Raw genomic sequence first — 10,463 nt, forward strand, 5'->3', positions numbered from 1 at the left:
ATTCTGTGGATTGAGAACTCCAACGATGTCTGTTCTCAACCAGGTCTGCATGGTTTCTCATTTTGCTGGCAACTAGGGCACTGAAGAGCTGCCTTAGATTCCTGAATTGCTAGAAGGTCAAAGTTTTTGTTGTTAACCTCTTCATTGAAAGTGGAAGTCTGCTTTGTTACTAACAGTTATGACTATATTGTTAATCTCAGTCATTTCTCCATCTTTTAACCTGAAACATTGTCCAGATTCTTTGGAAATTTCCTAGCTTTTTTTTTTTTCTTTTACATTGTTCTGTAAAGAAAAAACTGAAGTCTTGGACTTTGGGTGAGTCAGGAGGATCTATTTTAAGCAAGTTCTTTGTAGAGAGTACTTTAAATTGGAATGAGAATTTCAGTTTTACAAAAGTATTCTTTGAAGGAGGTAGCTAGGAATGACTGACCTACTTATTTTTGTTAGAAGAACCACTGATTTAGATTGTGTTGGATGATGTAACAATAATGGGATTCCTGAAGGCTGATAGAGCAAGTAAGAGCCATAGTGGGTGCCCTCAAGACCCTCCTTTTGCTCCACATTCTGTGTTAGTCACCGTATTTATTCTTCTAATTATTTTACACTTGGGGACCTCATGTATGTATCATTTGAGCCAAGAAACAAACAAACAAAAAATAATTATGCCAATGGCTCAGCTCAGTAGTAGTAGCCCCTGCCTAGCATGCATGAGGCCCTGGGATGGATCCCAAGCACTGCAGAACAAGCAAATCAATAAATAAAAATTAGCACACTACAGAAGAAAGCCCATGGATTTTGCTCATGAAGAGAACACTCCAGTTCTTATCTTCTAGTGGTGACCTGAATTTTTTTCCCCCATTAAGAGGCTTTGTTTTTCTCTTTGTAATATGGCAGTATCTATCATATGGGGTTGGTGTGAGAATGTGTGTAGGCAATGCGTGTTTAAGGTACTGAAAGTACCTTTCATACATTCATCCTGAGCTGGCTAAGCTGTTCCTTTTCTCTCCCACATGTATGGTTGAAACAGCCAGGTTTTCTGGAGAATGGAAATGGTCTCTGGATCTTTCCAGCATTGCCTTAAACATCATAATTAGCACTGGACTGAAGCACATTTGCTCACCCTTCATTATAGTGGCAAGACCTTAAATCGGAAGGTTAATTATAGAACATGGGTTTGATAAAATGACTCTAAATGATAGAAAAAATTGCTTGTGGTTATGTTGTGATCATAAGCAATTTAGTAGTTAATCAATATCCCTTCAAATAAGGATTTATTAATGAAAAACTTGCTAATAATGAGAAAACTTGTTGAATGCCTACTATGCGCCAGGTGATATTCTATTCATCGTATGTGAATTAATCCTGACCCTTCTCACCAACCCTTTGAGTAGGACAGACTGCATCATAGAATTGCTTCAATTTTGAGGACACTATTCTAAGATGGCTTTGATATATTTATGATTCCCTTTAAGAATGAAAATGACCTTTCAGTATTGATATGCTAATTTTATTTTAGGAAAGGTATTGTTATGACTTAATATACATAATTAAGAAACAGTAGACTCTTGGTATTAGTGGATTTAACATTTGATATTTGTGGTTTTTGGAAGTAAGCATTGTGAGTCATACTGACGGCCCATGGTGTAAAAAAAAAATAATTTTTTTGAGTTACCATTTTAAATTCTGTTTGCCAATAGTCTGGTGTCTATAGTGAGTGATGTAGGTAGAGAATGAGCCTAGGAAGCTACCTAATGCATATCATTTCAGCTTTTCTATTCTTTGCTTTTCATTCCACATATAGGTTGTGGGAAAACCATATGCAATTCAAAAATTTGATCATTTGCATGTGTCTTGGGAAATAGCAGGGTTGATATTCAGTTAGTGTACATCCACACAGCTATACTGGTTATTAAAAAAATTGAAGCATGCCTTGAGTGGTTTTGAAGCTACTGAAATAATTTTTATTGATTGATAAGTAGCTGCTGCACAAACAACTCTCCTTTGCCTGGCATCCTCTCTTCTACAGGGTTGCCAGGTAAAATACAGGATGCCCATTTATATTTAAAACTCAGGTAAATGATCAATAATTTTATAGTTTATGTTCAACAGAATATATAATTATACAAACATTATTTCTGAAATTCAAATTTAACTTAGCATTCTGTATTTTTATTTGCAATTTGGACCACCTATTTTCTTAGGGCACTATTTATGATTCAGCAGTAATAAATGAGATTCTGGCCTCAGGGGCCTTAACATCCTTGCTACACTTCTAGGTAGGCTCCACATCTGTTCTGTGTAGTTGGTGCCTTTGTTGTAGAAGTCATAACCATTTTTAATGTAATCTCTCTTTCTAACTTTAATTATGTCAAGGATATCTCATAATCTCCCTAAAATTGGACAAGAACAACATTACTTACTAATTCTCTTATATTTGCTTTTAAAATAGGTCCTTTTTATTATTGCCAGATTTGCTTTTACTCCAGGTATTTTTCTAAAGACTTTTTAGTATTATAAAAATTATAACTTCAGGGCACTTTTCTTGGTGTCAATTCTTATACCAAGCAATGACAAAAAACCATTTAAAAAAATAACCAAATTGCTACATTCGCTCAATTCAACTTGTTGGAAGACCTCTAAATCATTACAATCTTGACAAAGTTCCTTGTTTGTGTCATTCAGATTGGCAACCACTACTTTCCAAGAAAGTAATTCTGTGCTGTTAAAAACGAGCTATTTCATGGGTTTTGCCATCTTAATATGATAGCTAAGCCAAACTGTAATGGTAACTGAATCTTGCCACATACAGAAAATGTACATCCGAAAAATAGTCTGGAAATATATAAATTTTAAGTTAATGTTTGTTTTCAAAGTATGTTTCCCAAGTTACTTATTATGAGAGAGTTATATTTATTTCCATGGGAAAAGTTGTATGTGTTAGAGAAATGTTTGGTTAAATACAGGTAGACAGGTTCCTTTTAAGATGGATTTTTGGAGACTTTAAGATATGAGATTTTTAACCTCTAAAGAAAAGCTGTGTGCATGTGCAAGTGTGTTTAGCATGTTTCTCTGAGTATGTCTTTGGATGTATTCCTACATTTGCCAACCTTGTTTTAGTAATTATTTTCTATACAAAGCCAAGCTTTCAAATATTGATGCAGATTCCCATTTTACAAGTCAGAAACTGACCATCCATTCACTCTTTTCTCTTGCTATTTACCTTGTTATGGTTCCTAATGTCCTCCACCTGACAGAGACCATTAATGGACTCTGACAAAGGTTACGTGCTCAGAAAAACAAAGAGAAATACATGTGAATGATTTTCAAAATATTATCATCAATGTGATGCCTAATGGTTTTTCATTCTACTATTAGGATACTTGAAGTTTGCTTGAGATAGAAACACTGATTGCTACTGTGGGACATTTTATAAATGCACTTAAGATTTCTAAGCTTGTCTCTTAAGTATAAAATGAGGATAATGATGCTTGAATTATGTTTTTATTGAAGAAGATGACTATATATGTGGAAGATGGATTGGGGGAATATTCTACATAATAAAGCATTTTAAAGTGCTTTGAAAAGAATAAAGCATTGTTCAAACTGGCAATGTAAAGATGGATATCATTGTTAGAGGCTCCTCCACTTTTTAGCTTATAGTTTCCTGATTTTCCAAATTCACTATTAGAGGTACTATTCTATAAACAAAGAAATAAAGCTGTTAAAAAATACTAAAGGGAAAGTTAAAGTATTTTCTTTGTTGGAAAAGTAAAAGTAGTTTCTTTTAATGCAAATATCTAGCGCCTCAATTACATCATGTGTAAAAAAAAATATATTCCTAGGATAAAACTCTGGAAGGTGTTTATGTTAAATCTACAACTTACCAGCCTTTATAAGCCATGTCTGTGCTGTCAATGGGGTAATGAAGGAAGACTCCGCCAATTTCCCCCCATGGCTTGTGTATATTAATGACAGGTCATTTCAAATTCACAGCCATGATATATTGTGCCAATGTCATTTTACAAACTCTCAAAGGACAGAAAGATGGGAAGGATAATTGAGTTGTTCATGCTAACACGCTTTCTATTCTCTCTTGTCCCCTACACAGAGAGTGCAGCATCCACATGAGTGTCGCTCCTGTGGAGGCTTCGGTTTTCTTCCATGCTCCGCGTGCCATGGGAGCAAGATGTCAGTATTTCGAAATTGCTTTACAGACTCTTTCAAAGCCCTGAAGTGTACAGCTTGCAACGAGAATGGTCTCCAGCGTTGTAAGAACTGTGCTGCTTAGTGTGAGCTTCTGCCTAGGGAAAGACTCATTTTAGTAACTGAAAGTCATCATTTGATTTATACTTTTTTTTTTTAAAGAAAGCCATGTTTTTGGATTAATCAATAAAGTTTGTATATTACAATTGCCTTTGTTTTGAATTTTTTCTGTGATTGATTTTGTTGATTTGTTAAATAAATATTTGTTTAATAATTAGTTTGTGCTAAGACCTGTGCTAGACCTTAGTTTCTAAGTGGCATTAAGAGAGTATGCAATACTATTCCAAGATACCCAGTCTGGTTTGCTAAATGTGTTTCATTTTCTAAAGAAAAGACACAATGTAGCTAATGGTGCCTATTGTGACCCTATTGTCTGGGATGAGTTAGTGTAACTCCCGAGATGCACAACACATTTGTAGGCATGCTTCAGCAGCAGGAAAGAAGAGTGGAGAATATTTTCATAATTATATTTAAGCTTAGACTTTTTAAAGTAGAATAATCTTGTAGTAGAGATCTCTTTAGATGTGCAGTTTTTAAAAATTGTATTATGTTTTCTTTCTTTTTTTAAAAAAATAATTTAATCTTTATTTATTTGTTGATTTGTTTTTATGTGGTGCTGAGGATGGAACCTATGCAGGCGCTCTGCCACTGAGTCACAACCCCAGACCCTGTATTGTGTTTTCAAAGGACAAATATATCATCTGTTGACAGAATAGCTCTTAAAACATACAAGGAAAGATACTACACAATAAAGCAAACTCCAGTCATGAGACACTACTTACATCATGTGAAAGCAGTGGTCCAATCTTTGAGTTATGAAACCTAGAATCAGAAAGTCATTACACAGAAGAGTTCCCAGTTTCTAGTGGAAAAACTTGGATGCAGTTACATGAAACATTTAATACAAATTTTTATGCCTATGTGTGAACAAAAAGATGACTAAATGTGTGCCTGGCCATTTCAATTCAACTCTGAAGTACACAAAACACACAGACTCCTTGTACATGTCACTTGTTAATTAACCATTTTTTTTCCTTAGTTGGTGGGAGGAAAGTCACCGTGATTATGCAAAACAAAGATGTAGGAAGTAGAGATATTGTACACTAGACATTATAAAGTCATGGTGAAATCAAAGCCACAATTAATGCATAGCTTTAGGGGAAAGACCATTGGTGTGGATGATCATAAAGGTACATCACGAATGTTATCAGAGTTTTTGGTGATGCTATGAAAGCTGACAGAAGATTTATTTTTTATAAATAAAAAGCACCACTGTGACAGGCTCAAGGTTTCTGGTATTTTTTTTTAAGATTTTTTCACCTACTTTTATTCTATTTATTTATTTTTATGTGGTGCTGAGGATCAAACTCAGGGCCTCACATGTGCTAGGCAAGCACTTTACCACTGAGTTGGAGCCCCAGCCCCAAGGTTTCTGTTTTAATGGAGCTTGTATTCTAATTAGAAAGTAAGTATTCAACAAATAAATATAAGCAGATGAGTCTTATAAATATCACAAAAGCAGCACATCAGGCTTTGGGAATGTAGAACAGGAGGATCAACAAATATGATTTAGAAAATGGTTAGAAGAGACCTTGTTGAACAATTGATTTAAGGGTAATTGGAAACTAATTAGTCAGAGAGCAAGGGATAGTGCTTCAGTTTAAGAAATAGCATACGTGGAGCCTGTGCTCAGAGAAAAAGTGTGTGAACTGTATGAGAAATTCAATACAAAGAGTGACAGGTTCCTAATAGTAAAGAAGATGCTAGCAGCCTGAGTCTCCTGATAATAACACGTGTATACTCCAAACAATAATGAAAAATAAACCCAACCATTGAAGGCCTGGAAAGCAATTCTGAGCAGAAAGGAACAGAAGGGGATTCAGGCACTGAAAAAAGGGAATCAAAAAGAATCCCACGTTAACTCAGCTTTTCCTCTGAAAGCACCCCCTAGTTTGCACAGAACATAGTTCATGAGGACAGCACCATCTAAATGGGTTGAAGAAAGATCTAAAGGTTAGAGACTGGAGCTGCCACAATGTTTGGAATTGAATGGACAGTTCTAAACAACAAGGGCATCAAAAAGAAGAGAGCCCCAAATCTGCTCATTAATTCAATAACTATTAAGACAATAACTGTGGTTAATTTGAATTCAAATACTCTCATAAAAAGGCATGTAAAAATGTAAATGGAAACCAGAACTAAAAGAAAATATGTACACTATATATATATGTACAAAACTAAAAGCTAGAATATATAAATAATCCTGAAAAATTAAAAAAGACAATCTAATAGAGAATGGACAGACTAACAGATAATCCACAAAAGAAGACATGAATGGTCAAATCCTTAAAAAATATGACATTATTATTCATCAGGTGAATGAAAAGTAAAGTCACAATGGGATTGTAGGACATAAGACTACCATCATATTTACAATGTATAGAATTAAAACATCCCCAAATAGCAAGTGTTGGTGTGGATGTAAAGCAACTGGAATTCTCATACATTGCTAAAGGAAACGCCAAATGGAAACACCATGTAGGAAAACCATTGATCAGTTTTTAGTAAATGCACACTAATTAGATGCCAAACAACGATGCCTCTAGTTATTTACCCTAGAAAAAGGAAACATATTTTCACAGTGTATAAGAATTTTGTAGAAGCTACATTGATAATAGCTAAAAAGTAGGAGTATCTTAGAAATTCATCAGTGGGACAATTGATAAGAAATTTGTGATATGTTTACACAGAGGCTCAGGACCTGGTAATGAAAAGGAACAAAATACTGATCCTGGAAATAACATGGATGAGTCTCAAAAACATTACATTGAATAAACTAAGCCAGACATGAAGGGTGTGAACTACACATACTATACTAATTTAGGTGAAGTTAGAGAATAGGTGAAATTAATCTGTAGAATTATTGTCCACAAGTTGGGAGGAGGGGAAGAAATTAAATGTAATTAGAACTAAGTGGAACAAGATGGGGCTAGTTGAGAGTTGATTTCTTCTATCATAAAAGAAGGGAAGTGCTTTGTATCAACAGATTTCATCTCTCTTGCAACATGATGTGAGACTCCAATAAGTATTAAATAGAGCTTATCTAGAATTTTTTTTTTTTTCACTTTTCAGGATCTCACTCTGTGTCTGAGAATACAACCGAGTTTCTGTGTTCTTCTGGTCTGAGGTCTCATCAGGATGGAGAAATGGGAGAGCATGAGGGCATCTAATTTTCAGGTGCTGTCTTGAACTATAGACTCTGAGGACAAAGCTAACTGACTCTCAGTTGTGCTCCTAAGAAATTTATTTCCTTTTTTACATCTTATTATTTTTTGGCATGTATTGGCATAGGTGTTAAATGTGATGTTTTCTGCTGATTATTATAGACTTCTAAAGAGAATATTATGAAAGACTAACTAAAAAAATGTCAAGACATGGGGTAGAATTTCAAGAGTTAAAAAAGTAATAGGATCAGGATGAACTTAAAGTAAGTGACGTTTAAACATAAATTTATATACCTTTCTGAGAGAACTTGATTTAGACAATTCACATCCATCTGTTTCAGTTTTATAACAAATAAATAGGAGAAAATTATACCTGGTATATTTGCCCTTTATTGTCAGTGTGCAGGATTAATTAAAATATACAAAGAAGTACTTAAAACAAGGACTTAAAACAAGGACAATGCAAAGGCATAAAAATATTTCATAAATAAAAAATTATGCATTAGCAATGTATTTTTTTATTGGCCAGTGAAGGGAATGAACTAACATTCACATAACACCTTCTGATTTCTATATTAATTTGCTGTTTCCGCAGAGTCCATGTAAGCTGCCTTTATTTCTTGTACAAAGTGAAAAATCAGTGGAGCAAACAACAAACTGGCTCAAAGAAGAACATTTAAAAAGCAAAAGAGTTGGAATGAAAAAAAAGTCTGTCCTGTGTCCCTGACTCTTAAACCCCATCATACCTCTTGGCAACTCTTAAAACCTCACACATTTCTGTTGGGCACAGTGGCACACACCTGCAATCTCAGCTGATCGAGAGTTGAAATCCAGTCTCAGCAAAGGTAAGGTGCTAAACAACTTAGTGAGACCCTGTCTCTAAATAAACTACAAAAATAGGGCTGGGGATATGGCTCAGTGGCTGAGTGCCCCACAGTTCAATCCCTGGTAGCACCCCACCCCCCACCCCCGCCAAAAATATATATAAATAAATAAATAATAAAAAAACAACCTCATGCATTCCTCTCCCTGATCTCAGAAGTCAGGTGATGCTGGTTGTTGGCAAAGGATACACAGTAATGAGATCAGGACTGGACTTGGTCCATTAATTTAAAGAAAAGATTAATGGAGGAATCTTTAAAAATGACCTAATATATTTAGCTACATTTTTATTTTCAGTATTTTTTGTCATTCCAAGTTCTTTTTTTTTAAAGCCAAATTATTGGCTTATTGATTAGAGTTTTGTCTGGTCTTTCATAAACAAACCTCACACATAATAAAGAAGCCAACCTGGCTTTCTTCAAAATGGAGTGAAAATTAAAAGGCTCTTTACCAAGCAATCGGAATGTAATACTGTTTTAGATTTTTGTGATCATTTCTTCTGACCTTTTCTAGTTTCCTCATCCACAATTAATTTTGACAGTACATTTTTCTTAGTACTTGACTTTATAAAGTCATTCCTGAGGCATTAATCTTAGGTTTCACAGAATAAACAGCATTCTTTCTGTTAATTGTATTTAACCAGTTTTTGCAATATTTAGTTATAATAAATTATTTCATTTAATTAAAATTAGTATGTTACATAGTTATCAATTATACATATAACTGTAAACAATTATAAGGCCACCAGATTTGGGAAGAAACTAACCTGAATCTTGGGATACATATTTGCCCAAGGGAAGCAGAAGTGAGCAGGATGGCAGGAGTGTTTTTGCTGGTTGCAAGCATTCAGTAGGCAGGAGGTGTTGGAAGGAATGCATTACAGAGAGACTGGGGAGCATCTGCCAACCTTGAAAGCATGTGAAATTGAAGTTGGCTAAGAAAGAAACATTAGCTAACTTTTGTGTCCATAACAGTAACGAGGGGCCCATTAATAACATACTCAAGGTCATTCATCATTGCCTTTAGTACTAGTCTTCCTATTCTTCATCTGCTGGTATTGCTTAGATACCAGCATCCACACACACTCTCAGTATGCACCCTTTGACAGAGACTTCTGCTTTGTTAGAAGTGACTGCAATGAGTTTCTATCAAGACGCACTCTTCTGGTTGGGCTCGGTGGCACATGCCTGTAATCCCAGTGGCTCAGGAGGCTGAAGCAGGAGGATTATGAGTTCAAAGCCAGCCTCATCAAAAGGGAAGTGCTAAGCAGCTCAGTGAGACCCTGTCTCTAAATAAAATACAAAATAGGGCTGGGGATGTGGATCAGTGGTCCAGTGCCCCTGAGTTCAATCCCTACCACCTACCCCCTACCAAAAAAAAAAAAAAAAAAAAAAAAAAAGAAGCACTCTTCTGCAGAGGAATACTAGTATCTCTAGGAAACCTGGACAAGCTATGTATGAAAAATTCTATTCAAAGAAAAAATGTTCGACCACAAGGAAATATCCTCTTCTGAAAGCACAACTCTTCTAGGGAAAGAAGGAACACCCATTCTGATTAAAAAAAAAAAAACCTTTATATTTTAATCTTGTTTCATTAAACCTAGTACAGAACAGACTAGAAATCAAAATGCATGGTTTGGTGGCAAGGTAGCTTGGAATAAGCAAATAGGTTTCACAGAAGAATGTAAGATGTCTTAAAAACACTGTTTAAGTCTAATAAAACTGGAGCCTCCTCTCAATAATAATCAACATCTAGAAAAATTCATATTGATTCCTGGCACTGCACGTGCCTCATTAGCATTCTGTGTCCTTAAGTTCTTTCCATTTTCCCTCTATATTTTCCCACTTTCTCTCCCTACCACTTCTTTAGAAGAATATCAACATAAATGGCTTCTGTATACTCAAATATGGTACACAGAGCTGTTAGAAAGCAAAATGTTTGCACCATCTAGACAATGGTGCTGTGATTTGCTGTCAATTCATTGCAATGAATGAGACATGCTAAGGCTCATAGAAAAGAAGGGTCTTTTAATTTTTTTCTAAGTTGCTGACTGTTTTATTCCTTGTTTCCTACAATGCCTTTGCATTTCATGAA

General features: G+C 35.1%; 1 protein-coding gene across 1 annotated transcript in view; it reads left to right on the plus strand.

Moving 5' to 3' along the window:
- Positions 1–4,322, plus strand: part of Grxcr1 (glutaredoxin and cysteine rich domain containing 1) — a 105,957-nt gene extending 101,635 nt beyond the window's left edge. The window contains exon 4 of the mRNA XM_005319956.4: positions 4,109–4,322. Within this exon, the coding sequence (XP_005320013.2) occupies positions 4,109–4,288 (180 nt within the window). The 3' untranslated portion in view covers positions 4,289–4,322. The remainder of the gene's footprint in view (positions 1–4,108) is intronic.
- Positions 4,323–10,463: the final 6,141 nt, after the last annotated feature.

Source organism: Ictidomys tridecemlineatus, chromosome 9 (genome assembly GCF_052094955.1).
Source record: "Ictidomys tridecemlineatus isolate mIctTri1 chromosome 9, mIctTri1.hap1, whole genome shotgun sequence".
Lineage (NCBI taxonomy): Eukaryota > Metazoa > Chordata > Mammalia > Rodentia > Sciuridae > Ictidomys > Ictidomys tridecemlineatus.